This window comes from Seriola lalandi, unplaced genomic scaffold (genome assembly GCF_002814215.2).
Source record: "Seriola lalandi dorsalis isolate HSWRI2012SDOR001 ecotype SW California unplaced genomic scaffold, Sedor1 jcf7180002054256, whole genome shotgun sequence".
Taxonomy (NCBI): Eukaryota; Metazoa; Chordata; class Actinopteri; order Carangiformes; family Carangidae; genus Seriola; species Seriola lalandi.
The window spans coordinates 685,052-701,039 of record NW_019524809.1 but is presented as its reverse complement, the minus strand read 5'-3'; the positions used below and the strand labels follow the sequence as shown (position 1 = coordinate 701,039).

At 39.3% G+C, this 15,988-nt stretch overlaps 1 protein-coding gene across 1 annotated transcript; it reads right to left on the bottom strand.

Annotated features, from left to right (window-relative positions):
- Positions 1–2,893: 2,893 nt before the first annotated feature.
- On the bottom strand, positions 2,894–11,487 carry rexo2 (RNA exonuclease 2). Its single transcript, XM_023404626.2, has 7 exons — positions 11,167–11,487; positions 9,834–9,917; positions 9,681–9,758; positions 6,146–6,257; positions 5,950–6,058; positions 5,037–5,090; positions 2,894–3,360 (listed from the first exon to the last, which is right to left on the bottom strand). Exons 1-7 carry the CDS (start codon positions 11,449–11,451, stop codon positions 3,228–3,230), a joined length of 855 nt encoding a protein of 284 aa, XP_023260394.1. The 5' UTR covers positions 11,452–11,487; the 3' UTR covers positions 2,894–3,227.
- Positions 11,488–15,988: the final 4,501 nt, after the last annotated feature.

Genomic DNA, 15,988 nt, shown 5'->3' with positions numbered 1-15,988 from the left:
TTCTACATCTTGTCAAAAACCCCTGTGTGAAGTTTCAGGCCTCTGGGCCTAACCTTATGGGAGCCATGGACTTTTTTCACTGCTGCCCATGCACCTTTCTTAAAAGAAAACTGTGGAAAACTGTGCTTTAACTCTAATCTGAAATATAAGTAAACATACTAGCATTTTGATGCCTCAAAGACCTATTGAAACATTTCAAAAAAGTGCTGATACTTCTCTTTCTCATACATTTCCTTTCGCAGCCCCTCAGCTGTTTTCACACCTCTCACAGCCTATTAGCATTGGCTCAGAAGTGCCCATCCCCCCTGATTTGGCCTCATTTGACGGGGCAGACACCTGTCTTCAAGCCTTGTCGCATTGTCCTGAATGACTAACAGGTGCAGTAAGGAATAGTAGCTGTCCTCAATGTAGCGTTAACGCCATAATTTAGAATTTGCTCTGATTGCTCTCATTCCACTCCTTTTTTCCCCTGAATAACTGACTGAAAGCACTGACTGAAGAGGGATTCCTCAGTGTCTGGCTGGTGTACAGTGGAAGGGCTTTATCCATCCAGAAAACTTTACATGTAGCGTTAACATCATAATTTTGAATTTACTCTCGTTGAAATGGGGCACCAGTCCTCTGGGAGGACAACAATGACTTACTTCATTGATAAATTTATCAATCTCATATCGGAAGCCATGACTTCTCGATTCAATGGATCTCCAGTCTCTACTTCAAAAGAACACAACAGGACAACAACTGGGTGTAAATAAAGAAGTTCATTAACTAAAGTACTATCTACAGAGTAAATTGTAAATGCAAGGAATAATAATCATAAAGATTAAAATAATAAAGAAATGAGCTGTGTGATGAGTTGGCAATGGTGGGAGATAATGTTATGGCTTTACACTATGGCTATACAGCTAATGATACTACGTCTACGAATGAGATGTGGTAATTAATTATTACTATATTTCGACTTCAACCCAGTCATGAGCAGAGTGTTAGGACTGGCCTACTGTGAGTTAGGGTTTAGCTGGAGACCCTTGGCTGGAACCTAGGTGGCTGCAGTTGCTGTGGTAACCCTGGAGACGCGGGATCTAGGTGGATTCTCCTGGAGGCCGTGTCCCGTTATCACGGTGGCAGATTCTGCCGGTGTCTCAGCTGTTCAGCTCTGGTGGAGTTTGTCAGGAGACTTTCCGTCTCTGGCACACTTGATTTCTGGTGGGGATCTCTGCAGGTGGTCGTAGACAGATGTGTTATTAAGAGAAGAGAGAGAGGAGAGGGTCAAGAGAACCAAGAAGGAGATCTGGTTTTGTTTGGTGACACCCTAAGGGGTCACATGTCACACGCTGACCCACACTGGTTGGCCAGGAGGAGGGTCGTCCCCAGGTGTGAACAGTGAGGAACTGTGGAGTGTGAGTTCCTTTGTCCAGTGGAGTAAAGAAACATCTGGTCTCTTGAATGACGAGTCCCAACACTTCAAAAAGGAAAACTTTATAATAATTAAAAGTTACAAAATTACTCTGTTGTTTTGGTTCAGTTGGTCTTGACTTGGCTTATAAAAATAAAAGATCGCACATGTAGACAAAAAGAATGTTACTTGGAGCATGTGGCAGCTTAGAGCCAAGAGTTTACATAGCTACAGAGCCGGGCTTTGAGCTGATGACATAGAGCCCTGTTCAACTTGGAGAAGAGAGTAATTTTAAGTTTACTTATAAACTTGCACATCCATCTTCTACCATGACCATAAAACATTAATTGAAATAACATATAAACCTAATGGCACTAATAATGACAGACAGGAGTAATATGAGTGTTGAGTTCATATTACATCCTTCAAACCTGGAATTAATCATAATACAAGTGGTTAACTGATGTCATGTAGTGTGTGTTACCTTGTGTGAAGGATGCTGACAGTATGGTCACATCAAGGACATTGTCTTAAAATCTACATGTTACATTTCAAACAATCTATAGGATAGAAGTTTGGGATTGAACTAGTACTCATAGGAACATCTCATGAGTTGCAGAACAGTTAGATCTTCCTCAGATCTGTGTCTGTGAAGAGAGTTCTGCTGGTCACTACCCAGGATTGGATTGTGGGTTGTAGTTTATGACTCTTATCCAGAGAGGGACAGAGGAAGGGAGGTTGGTGTGTTTGTGTGTTCCTGCATGGCACAGAGAGGCCAGGATTCACACCTTAGTGATAATCAGATCTTTTGGTGTTACTTGTCCTATATAAGAAACAATCAAATATCATTAGACATATTGAGTCGTATTGTTACAAACTGGAGATTTTGCCTATATTCTCCAGTTGCCTGGTGTCCATCGTTTGATCCTCTGGAGCTGACCCTTTGCCCTTGGTCTGGTTCTGTGTCCCATTTTAATTGTTAATAACACGTTTTCATCTGACTAAATCCATTACATTCTCCATTTTCTAGTCATTTTTCATGTCTACCTCACTATCAAACAGGGCAACACACTGTGGTGTACTTCATAATATTCCAAGTTGCACACTGCCATCTAGTGTTTTTCCTATGGCTCTAATGCTGTGTCTCAAACACACTACCCATCACTGATATACTGTTCTGGCAGTTTGTAGGTAAAGAAAGTATTGTGTTGTACCATTTTGTAATAAGAGTGATTAAAAAATATTTCTGTATTTGATACATGTTTACAGATGGCAATTGCACTTGAGCTTTAAAAGGCTACTGTTCAGAACTTGCAGAGTTAAACAACACATTTCATTGCATTGCACTGTGGGACAGTAGCATCCATCAACACAACACTCTACACACAATATATTTAGCACACATACTTAATATTTGTGTGTAATTTACTACATACGCCACACACTGTTGCATTCAGTATGTGTTTGGCAGATAAAAGTGTCAAGGTATCTGGACAGTTTTCCCAGGAACCAGAGTTTATTTGGTTTCACTTTAAAAACAAGGCAAAATTAAAGTAACTCAACACTAAAGAAATAATTCAAAGCTGCAACTACCAAAGTACATTTTCATGTTACAAAATAATTTCTTTTAAATAAACCGTTACTAGAGTCTTGCTATTTTTGATGAAACCTCTGCTTTTAACTTATGAACAATACTGGAACAAATGATCATTGAGCAGCTAAATATGAACAGAAACTGAAATCAATGAAAACAGTCACTTAAATCACACTGAATGATGAAACTGCTTTCTTCAGGAAATACAGCAGCACAACATTGATAGCTGCATAGTCTTCATGTGAGTTGACTTTTGTTGCTGCCTCCATTTTCTACAATCTTGCGCTTCTTCTCCTGTGTTGATGCTTTGAAGACATTGGCTCTGTAGTACTGCAGCTCTTTAATGCTCTCCCATATATCATCCAAGGCTCTGAAGGAGAAAAACAAAGTTAAAGGAACAGTGGCTGCACTACTTGGATGTGGCAGAAAGAGGAAACCATCAACGGCTGCCACCAGAGTCCTGAGGAGGCAGGTGGTCAAAAACCCTCGACTGACTGCAAAAGACCTGCAGCAAGACTTGGTGGCAGCAGGCACTGAGGTTTCAGTTTCCACAGTAAGGTGCATACTAAACGCTGAAGGGCTCCATGCCTGAACTCCAAGACGTACACCACTACTTTAATCAGTGGCAACCTATCTTTAAGAGGCAGGATTCTAGATTAACATACGCTGCACTGTTGTTTTATGTAGATCCTCACATATGTAAAGCAATAGACAAAATTTTATTTTATTTCCTATGGAAAAACCGCACTCATTAACAAAATTCCTCTCAAACTTTCCTCATTCCAAAAACTGTCTTGGTGTTTAATTTACAAATTTACAAACATAATTTCACTCCTCACAGGTTTTTTAACTGGAACAATAGATATATTTTGATAAGCATAAATCTATTTTTTTCCAAAAGTAGTTTGATAATAATATCCTATGCTAAGTCAGTTATTCAACCAACATGGTCAACTCTATAATTATATCAAATTCATTCAACACTATGGAATCCCCATCTCATCAAAGGAATTCTCTATTGCATTTGATGCTGTCCCCTCAGGTATTAATTGCTGCTTAAAGGTCTTAAAGGGAATGACAATCTTCTTGTATTGTTATATGTAACTGAAACGACTGTTTCAAGGCACACTAAGAATAAAAATAAGACTATTCGTCAACCTTTTCAGCAAGATATTACAAGTGCACCTTCTGCCATATCTTACTGGTCCTACTATGCTGGAGATATTTGTCTGGAAAAAGTTTGGTTATTGCCGCATAAGTATTTTTTGACCAAGAAAATCAAATAAATATCCTTCAAAATGCTTCACAGGTTCTATCCAACTAAAGATTACATGCAGAAACTCAGGAAAGATATTGATGTAAGCTGTACATTTTGTGGAGATTTGAGAGAAACGATTCATTTATTTTGGCTTTGTCCGCACACAAAACAACTGTGGAGTAGTATGTCACGTTTTATTACTGATCATATATATCCCCTATTTATATTATATTGGAAAAATGTATTGCTTGGAATCATTGAACTTGACAAGAGTTTCTACTACTCTCACTTCAATAAAGTTGATTAACAATTGTAAAAAAAAAAAAAAAAATTTAAATTAAAAAAAATAAAAAGCCTGACACCCATGTGTCATAAAGTATCCCCTTGCTTTCATATTTTTATAGGTAAATAAAAACATACTGTTTGTATTACAAGTATTCAGAATTTTTCTGAGTGATATCAACGATTTTAACAATAAATGCACATATAAATAATATACTGTTGTTTTCCCTATGTTCCTCATAATTTAATTAATTGGACGGGGGCGAACAGATGAAATGATCCCCTCTATGAAGATGGAGCAAGAAGCACGATCATACATATTACACATTTAACATGGACTTTATATTGTAATTTAATTTGTCAAACGTTTCCATTCTTCACATAAATTGGCTTCATTATTCTTTGGGCTGTGTATTTACTTCTTTTCAACAAAATATGTAATTTGCCCAGGGGTGGCCAAACCTTTGCATACCACTGTAAATTGATCTGTTTTTCTTACTGTTTACCTGTGGCTGGCTTTCTTGTGAGGCACCATCTTGTATTCTTCTGGAAACCACCGTCTGAAAGTGTGTAGAGATCAAAAACGAACCCAAATCAATCTCCTTTTACATTGACCTTGTAATGTACAGTCACACTGAGAATGCTAGTACTATTTTTGATTTCTTTTGATGTACTACTAAATAGAGACACTCCAATCACTGAGTTACAAAACCTACTCAGCGATGCAATATTACAACTGGGCCTTTGACATGCCAACTGATGAATGTTAGGCCCTGTTCAGACCTGGCATCAAAATTCGTCTCCAGTGTACTCTTGTCTTACTTCCCTTAAAATAATAATAATATAATAATAATAATTAAAATATTTTCCGTTCTTTATGAAACTATGTTGGGACTAATTAGACAGTGGCAGAGGACACCAGTACAGTTGGCCTCTGAATGTGGTCTGAGTGATCGTATCTCAAATGCATCCTCAATGTGTGTTGGCTGCCTTCAGACCTGAACTTAGCGCTGTCCGCTTGTGATCCGATCATCTGAGATTGATGTTAAAGCCAGGTCTCAACAGGACAATACAGAAGGTTAGGGATGCCACGATCATTTTTTTTTCCCGCTGACACCGATCATCTATGAGTGAGATCGGCAGATCCACGGCCGATACCGATCATTGTTGGCATGCTTTGCAGATGGCATACGTTATATATCAGTCTCACACATGCTGGTACATATAACAAGGTGGGAGGTGGGTCTACACTACAAATAATTCTACAACAAATTCAAATACTTTTTCAGACAGAGGGATATAATACCATCTGAACAAAACAGAGCACTGAGAGAGGTCAAAACTGAGAAAATTTCCACAACTCTGCACAACAGCAGATGAACTCTCAGACACTCTCAGACACACAACACACACACTGGCCTGCAAATCTCCTTGACGGTGCTGACGTCAATGATTCTGTAATGAAGGTGGTACATAAACTGTGGCATGTGCTTGTCCAAGAACCTCTTGTCGGCATGCACAGAGTTCCCTGCAAGAAGAGAAATCATAAGACATGAGTATGAGAGCCAAGTCAGTTGAGTAATAGTTCTGCTGCTTGTGCTAAAAGGTAACTCACCAGCAAGGGGACACTGTCCAGGCGGGGTGTGCTGTCTGACGAAGGACAGGAACTCATATTCTGCTTGTTCCAGGGTGATTTTACTGTCCCGTACAGCCTGAGTCAGTCCTGACTGAGACACAATTACACTGGCTATTTATAGTGCATTCAGAAAGTCTTCACACACATTTTTTTTTACTCTATGTTACAGTTTTATGCTAAAATAATACAAATTCATTTTTCCCTCATCAATCTGCACTCAATATCCCATTATCACAAAGTTAAAATTGAATTTTAGAAAATTTTGCTAATTTATTAAAAATGAAAAAATATCACATTGACATAAGTATTCGGACACTTTATTCAGTATTTGGTTGAAGCATGTTTGGCTGTGATTACAGCCTAAAGTCTTCTTGGGTTTGATGTCACAAGCTTTGCACATTTGGATTTGGGGATTTTATGCAGTTCTTCTCTGCAGATCCTCTGAAGCTCTGTCAGGTTGAACAGGTACCACTGGGTGGACACCATTTTCAGGTCTCTCCAGAGATGTTGGATTGGGTTCAAGTCGGGGCTCTGGCTTGGTCACTTAATCACATCGACAGAGTTGTCTTTAAGTCACTCCTGTGTTGTCTTGGCTGTGTGCTTAGGGTCATTGTCCTGTTGGTGAACCTTCTGGCCAGTCTTTCCCTATACCCTCACCAGTGTCCCTGTCCCTGCTGCTGAAAAACACACCCAAAGCCTGATGCTGCCTCCGCCATCCTTCACGATTGGGATGGTATTGATGAGAGGTGCTTGGTTTCCTCCAGACATGATGATTAGAACTGTGGCCAAACAGTTCAATCTTGGTTTCATCAGACCAGAGAATCTTGTTTCTCACAGTCTCAGAGACCTTTAGGTGTTTTTTTTTTTTTTTTTTTGCAAACTCCAAGCAGCTTTCATATCTTTCACTGAGAGGAGAGGAGAGGCTTCGTCTGACCACTCTGCCATAAAGTGCTACAGTGATGGTCGTCCTACTGGAAGTTCCTCCATCTCCACACAGGATCTTTGGAGCTCAGCTAGAGTGACCATCAGGTTCTTCGAGTGACCATTAGGGTCTTGGTCTCCTGTCTTACCAAGATTCTTCTCCCTGATGTCTCAGTTAGTCTGTGGGGTCCAGGTCTAGAAAGAGTCCTGGATGTTCCAGACTTCTTCATGTAAGAATGATGGAGGCCACTGTCCACTCAGCTGAATTTACCACAGGTAGACTTGAATCAAGATGTAGAAACATTTCAAAGATGATCAAGAGAAATGGGGGAACCTGAGCTAAATTTAAAGTGTCACAGCAAAGTTTCTGAATACATATGTCAATGTGATATTTCAGTTTTTCCTTTTTAATAAATTTGAAAAATTTCTGAAATTCTGTTTTGGCTTTGGCAGTATGGGGTATTGAGAGAAGATTAAGTGAGTTTAGTTTCCACACACGCCTGCACATAACACTGCAATATCATAACTGATCTCAGAATCGTAGAATCTGAGTCAAGGATAGCTTGACAAGCACACTTTGTTAGTGACCTGTCAAATATCCCAGGATTATCCTCAATGCACAAACCTCCAAAAAAGGCTGCTGCCCTCGCCGCTTTCCAAGCCCCAGCTTTTGTCAACAGGATACAGTCACACCCACGAAAATATCAGTAACAATAGGTACAACAGCTGGAAGTCAAGCTAGCTTGCAGGGACAATACCCTGCTGCCACCACAAGTGGGCATCATTACATGATGAATGCAAATAGGCATCAGATCCTTAATGGGACAGAACGCTGTTCAGAGATCAGATGTAAGGAGAGACATTGCTTCCACTTAAGTATTGTTCAAATTGATGTCTATTTTTAGCATTAAGGTATCAGGCACTGCTTGCCTTACCTCCCCTGACAACACGCCACTGAGTCAAATATTTGAAATTTACTGTGCAAAATGATTCATGTGAGGTTGATACTTGAACACTATTCTTACTAGGGCTGAAACGATTCCTCAAGAAACCCGATTAAAAAAAATGATCAAGGTAAATTCTTTGCATCGAAGCTTTGTTTAATCCATGTGAATATCTTACACTGTTGATACGTGAGTTGAAGCAGACGTGATTTCATGGAGCAGTTTGGACAATGGAGAAAGAGGGGAAACAGCGAGAAGCGACGGGAAGAGAAAACGACAGAAACTGTCTAAAGTTTGGAGAATTTCAAGCTGAAAAAAAAAAACCTAAATCTCAATACACAATAGCACTACGTCAATGTTTCAGCATCTCAGCAGAAAGCATCCAGTCTACACATCCAGTTCACAAAGTGGACCCGACATGAGGTGAAGTTAACAACGTCAATCGGTATGATTGATAGTTGTGCTAGTTAATGATAGAATGCACATCCACTGTATGTAATGGCTCCTTGCTCAAGAGCATGCACCCCCCCCCCCCCCCCCCCCCCCACACACACACACACACACAATAAAGCAAAATAAAATATTCAGTTTATCTGTCTGCAGTAAGCACCGTCAGCAGGTGTAGGGCAACCCTTCTACATGGTTAATAAAAGTACATTAGCGAATCTTATGAACTGACGGTATGATATTTAAGGCCTTGTAATAAATATCAATAATTATTATTTCACCTCACTTAAAAATCACAGCGTCGTATGGCTGCTACATGTTCAACTGAGCAAGCAGTTAAGTTCACAGAGAGCATTTTGAACATGATTGTGACAGACATGCGCTCGCTCTCTATGGAGGATGAAGGCTTTCAGAAGATGAAAGATAATATTAGATTCAGTTTAAGCAATAAAAATGTAAATTATTCTTAAAAGGAAACCGATTTGTTCCCGCTTTCTTTTCTCTTGTTTATATTTTCTATTGCTCTTTAATGAGTATTACATTTTATTTGAAAAGTATTTCTTGTCCGCTTACTTGATTAATCGATAGAATAATCGGTAGAATATTCCATTACTAAAATAATCAATAGCTTATAGCCCTAATTCTTACATCAATCTGCTGAAATTAAATATATTTACATGATAACATGATGCATCTTGATTGGTACATGATAACAGACTGCACCTTAAAACATGTCTTTTTTAATTTATATCAAAAGGTGAATAATTTATGATTTTCATGCCATTTGTGTTATTGTGGAGTTGGTGAAATAAAATGTCCTAGATAACTTTTATGTACCGATAACAAACAGGAAACTATTTTCTTAATTTCTCCTGTACCGAGAGCAGCACCGATATTGACGGAGCTTATCAATACTACAGTCTTAAATAATTTATATCAGGGGCCCGTCTAAACCGTCTAAAGCCACTCACCCTATGCTTTTCAGAACATCTGGGAAGATTAATAAAAACTGATGTTAAAATTGCAATTGCAGTTACAAACATCAAATCTACAGAGTACAGAGAAAACAAGTACTAGAATTTTGTCGGGAGGCAGAGGGGGCACGAAATTTGACGGAGGCAGCCGCTTCCCAATTATCTATGCAGGAAAAACCCTGGTTTTGAGCAGTTTAACTTGCACTATAAGTTACTTAGGCAGCTTACCTTTCCATGATGCTCCTTACACCAGTCCGACATCCCTTCCAGCAACTCATCTGGCTGGTTAATTATCAAGTTGGGTCCCTATGACCGAGAACAGATGAGTTTAATTTACACAACAGACGACAACAGGCAGTCCAATGTTTAAGTTTATGTTACCTGAGCCAAAATGTTGAGGTCAGAGTCTGTGATAATGCATGCCATTTCAATGATCTGGTCCTTCTCAATGTCGAGACCTGTCATCTAAAAATAAATAATACACAGGGACTTAGCTCTCTAGCTGTGCCATTCAGACATTTTGAAGAGCAAGCATGTAAGAAGAAAAAAAAATTGTACCAATCAGAACTTTAACTTTGAACCGGCTGTCACATATATAGTGTTATAAAATGTCAAATTATGTGAGACTGTAGTTGCCTACAGGAGTGAAATAAATGCTGGTTGATGGACCAAATGTGTGATGTGTACAAGTACAAAATAATGTTAACTGGTCTTGCTGTATTTATTGCAAAGTTCAACTAAAATCACATCTAGTCATCCTTTTTGGAATTAGATATGTTATTAGATCTGTATTATGAAAAGATGCTATATGTCAGTATTTTAACTTAAAACATTCAAAAATTAGCTAAAATTATCCACAGAATGTGAAGTTTTAACAGCTTTGATCACTAATTCAAAGAAGCTATGGTGCAGGACAAGATACGTGTTCATGTTTGAAACCAACTGTGTAAGTATGGCCCTGTTCAGACCTCCTATTTACATCTGCCTCATGTTACCCTATCACTAGTGGCCAGCTCTAAGTACAGGGGTGAACACACCCAAGATGCATTGAGGAGGAATTTGAGATCCGATTGCTCATTGTAACTTTTTTTGTGACTTAAGTCAGGAGATCTAAGGTGTGTTGTTCAGATTCTGTGGCTCTTGTGTAGCAAGCTGCTGTCTGGGATCAGTTTGATTGACATTAATAGGCCTACTTCATGTAAAAATTTAATTGGCTAAATTGAAATTAAGTCTTCATCTACATAGACAGCTAGGGGAACAGAATTCCATTAAATTAATGCTAAACTAAGGGGTTATTATGACACTGAAAAATATAAAATATAAATTTCTCCCTAATGGTGTCTATTTTTTTTTTTTTTTAAACAAGAACACAGGATAAGATCTTAGAGCAGTCAGGTACTCTGTAGCAGACAACTACTTGGACTATAAAGATATTTCCCTCATCCATGAGCTGTTGCATTCTGGACTATTCACATCATCTTGAAGTAATATACTATGAGCTGGACTCTTCATGTACAAATGTGTAAATACTTACATTCAGGTGTTGCATATTTTAAAAAGGCATAGTGCAGCATTTACAAACAAGTTAGTTATTTAACGTTATACCGACACCCCTGGTTAGCTTGGTGTAGCCTTAGCTAATTTTAGCAAACCTATATACAGGGGCGATTAGTTAACTATACTGCTACAAGCTGGGATTTATCTTGTGACTTGCCTCCAGGTCCACCCAAACCATTCTCTGAGACATCGAGGTAGACGACATGATTCTTCTGGACACCTGAACGTCCAAACCGAAGCTGACTCTAGAAGCAATGCCGGGGCCTGATCCGGGTGCAGTAAATGGATATATTACACTGGTAAACGGTACGTTTTTGTGCAAAACACTAATGCAGTTTGAATGATACGCTGCCTCGATAGACCGGGGAACGACCTTTCTACTCCTGCAAAGAAACTCCAAGCGAATGAGGGACCATACAGAGGTCCGCAAAAACAGTGACATCCTAGGCCGACTTTCGATCTGAATTGTCGTAATTTTTCAAATCATCTTCTTCTTCTTCTTTTCCTTCTTCTTCTTCTTCTTCTTCTGATTTAATTGTTGGTTGCTAATAAGCTCTCAGATGCATTACCGCCATCTACCCGACTGGAGTAGGTGACGTTAGATTGGCAGGGGAAACAACAACTAAATATTCTTTATCATCCAGTGTTTTTGAGATACTTAATTAGATGACTGAACATTCCCCCTGATGAAAGTAGGTTCCCAACAGTGCATGTTAGCTTAGCCTTCACTAATGCTGATCTCAGAGCTTTCCTTCCCTGCTTGTAGCTCCTACATTCCAACAGCACATGCTGAACAGATTCTGGACGACCACAGTACGCACATCTAGTTGTTTGCCTAGTCAAATCATCTGCATCATCAATATTTAACTGGTAAAATCACAACACACAAGGTTGCGCTCTAACAGATATTTTGGAATCAACTTGCATAAATACACAAAAGAGTTTGGGGGACACGAGACAAAGTACTGAAGAGAAGGAGGAGAGGTGCAGGGAGATGAGTGATACCATATCATAGAGTCAGTGCCCAAAGCCTGGCTATTAACAGGTACCTTACACACGGATAAACTCAAAAACAGTCTATGTTCACAATGTGATCTGCAAACACCTGCCAGATTCACTTCACTTTGCTGAGTGCATCATATATTATGTGAGGTTATCTTGTGAGCCTTTAACAACTACCTCCCATGATGCTGTAACAGTGTGCTAATACGATCTGTTGTTTTAAATGCTAAGAAAAGATTTTAGTTAGTTTGTCTCCTTAAGCTGTAATCGTTCAAAACTAAGTTCAATTTGTCAAAGGCTGCATGTAAGCTGCTTATGTTGTAAAACAGAATCTAATAAATCATTTATTAAACTGGACTAGGACTTGAATCAGACTCAAGTAATACATTTATTTACTTTATTTAATTCATTTAATTTAATTGGATTACTTTAGTACTATGGTCCTGCACACTCAACGCACTGCAACTAAAGAAAACACACGCAAATACACAAATGTGCTGCAAATTCAGAAAACATCTTAATCAATTGCACCATATCATCCCCTCTCTCTCTCTCTCTCTCTCTCTCCCTGACTTTCCTGTCTCTCTCTCACTCTCGCTATTGGAATTAGGCAAAAAATAACTTAAAAAGAAAAAAAGTGATGACTCTGACTGGGATGCACTTGTTATTCAATACTTTTAACTTCAAAAGTCACAATGGGACATTAAATAACAAGTCCCAGCCAGGTTCATCAGTTTTTAGTGTCCCCTGGAAAGACTACCGTTGTGTTGTGTAAATTTGAAGCGCATGTGTTGTCAAATTGATGAAGATATTTTCTGAATTTGCAGCGTGTTTGTTTATTTGCATGTGTGTTCTTAAGTTGCAGTGTGTTGAGCTCTCAGGGCCACTGTACTTTAGACTAAACTTGACAGAATCAAAAAAGACCTGCAAATGTTTTACTTTAAACCAATGATGTGTGACTTTGCTTGGACTTGAATCATGTTGACGTTTGAGAAATTCTGCTCTTAAATTACTTTATTATATCACAAAGTAGAGTGTGATATGGTAAAGTAATTTAAGAGCAGAATTTCACAGTATAGTGTGATATAGTATGGTGTACTGCCAATATCCATTCACATTCACGCAGGTGAATATCACAGTTTATCTTTTCACACTTCACTCTTCTGATTATGCCTATGCACAGTTTGAAGTCCAATTTACCCCTTATGTTTTATTGTACTGTATATTGCTGATTTTAATGGAGATTGATCTTCTTTTAAGTTGTCAAGCAGGATTAACACTCTTTTCAAAACTCTTGTCGTTTATAATGAAAATGGTGGGACTGATTAGACTGTGGCAGAGGACATCAGAAGGTGGTCCTTCAATGTGGCCCAGGACGCATTTTCGTTCACACAACTAAAAGAATGTGATCACTAACTGAACAGTTTTATCATGCACCAGAGAGGTTGTGGTAGCAGGTACTGCCTATCTTAAATACACAGCTTCGCATTGCATTAGAGAACCTACTTCCATCTAACCGTGATAACCTGGCTCCACTCCCAGTCATGTCGCTACAAGGTCTTCATTGGGACTAGAGCAGCTGAGATATAGGAGATGACAGAAAATGGCACCTGGTGCTATGTGGATTCAGACAATAATCGGGCGGCTGATCTAGAAGGAAAACTCTTGACATTTTGATGTGTAGTAAATTTATGTTTTGTAATGACACAAATAAATGTTTTGAGACATGTTATTGTCTTGTATGTGTAAGGACTGCAGGGTGCAGGGTTGGACACTACAAACATGCTGGAACATGGAACTTCAAAAATTGACCGCAGTACCGGCAGAGATCCCCCTTGCGTCGTCGTTCTCATTCCTCTGGTGTGAGGCTGGTGCATCCCACCTGCATGGGTTCTGGCTCCCGCGTCGAAGGGCTGGCCTCGAAAGACTTGGAACCAGGAGGTGAGCAATGATTTGGGAGGGGTAGTCGTGCAGACTGGGCTTGAAGCTTCTCCCGACGCCGGCCTGGATACGCCGATCCAACCGAGAGGACAGTTCTTTTAAGGCGTCGAAAGAAGAGGGGAGGTCATGGGAAGCCAACTCATCCTTGATGTATTCACCAAGACCCAGCAGATAGGCATCACACTGAGCCGCCATGTTCCAGTTGCTTTGGCGAGCTCAAGTGTGAAAGTCAATGGAGTAGTCAGCAACCGAGCGGTTTCCCTGGCGGACCCCCAGCAATCCATCCGCTGTTGGACTTGGTTGGCTAGTGCGGCTAATGCTTGTTCCTCATTAGCCGCCATCAGCCGGATCTCTGCAGTGGTGGGAACTAGTCTAGCCTAATGCTGCTGCAGGGCTCCTTCCAAGAGATCCAAACGAACCCTTGGGGGGTTTGCGTGCGCTGAGTCCATGTTTTTGGCAAGATTGTACTGAAACGGGTATAGTATGGACCCAAATGCAGCACACAACTGGATATAGTTTGTAATGACCTTTATTTATATATATATATATATATATATATATATATATGGAAACTGGAAACTGAGACTGCTTACCTTTGTTTCCTTAATGAATTATGAACCAGACATTCAGCAGGCCCATGTGCGTAGGGCATATAATGTCATTGACAGTCCAAATGACACAGAGTGTTACCATATTAAAATTACATATTTCTGTCCGTTTTTGAATTACTGGAAACATTTGGGTAGCATTTGAAGTCAGCCAAGTAGAAGAAAAGAAACTGCTTGAGGAAGGAGGATATGCTTTGTTCTTTGTAGGACACCACAGAAATTACAGTTTGCCCACAAGGCTTCTTACATGTACACATATACAAACACACACACACATACACACACACACACAAAATATATATATATATATATATATATATATATATATACATACATGATGCAGTTGAAGTCTGGAGGAAGCATCTAAACAGATAGTGCCCAGAACCTAGACAGTTAATTAACAAAACAAACAGAGTTTCGAATAGAGTATTCTGAAATGCACTGGCATTGGCAAGAGGCCAAGTATGCAAAATCTATCACTGACAAAAAACCACTGACTCAGTGAAAAAAAGGCAAGATAACAAAATGTTTTATAAAAATGTGTTCCTATGTTTCTGAATTTCTGATTGGTCCCTTAGCAGCAAAAATAATGAAGTTCCCAGTTCTTCTTTCACTGCTGCCACAGCACAGCAAAAGTGAAGTACTACTTAATGGTGCTGTGACAGAGTCTGGGGGATAGCACATTATACTTTGTTGTAGAGTAACAAAAACACTCTCTCCAGTACAAACATATGTGATTTCTCTTTAAAAAAAAAACTTGACTAAATACATTTGCTATATTCATAAGAGTCGTCACGAGTGGACTCTTTGTTCTAACAGGTTCAAATTGTGGAATGACTCAGAACATGTGGCTTCAGTTTCCCTTCACTATCCCTGATCCAGATACAGCAACATGTATATTTACAACTTCTACTGCTACTGCACCTGCTACTTTTACTACCACTGCTGCTGCTTCTACATCTAATACTACTACACCACTGAATCTAGTTTTCTGTCCATTTTAACATGTTCAGGGTAAAACAGTACTCCATACTGCTTCTGCTGAATAATACTGATACAATAATAATTGTTTGCTTTGAGCCATGAAATACAATAACATTGTAACATCTGTGGTTTAGTGCTACTTTCCCTGCTGTTTGTTTTGCTGGCAGCAGAGAAAGTTGCAATGAACCACTGCATGAGATGCTCCCATCTCTTTATCTGAAATAGTCTAAATAAACATCTGAAGAGGTGTCATGACCACTGCAGGTGTTGTGAATCTTGTTGTCTTTCAGCCGGCAACACGATGGAAAGGACAAAGCAGACAGAAATCAGAGCTATGCTAAAGGAAGACGCAAAATGGGGGAGGTTTGAAAGTGAGAATTTAAAAGAACGCGTGAATGAGACAAGAACAGGAAGAGAGAAAAAAAGGGTTGAGGTAATGAGAAT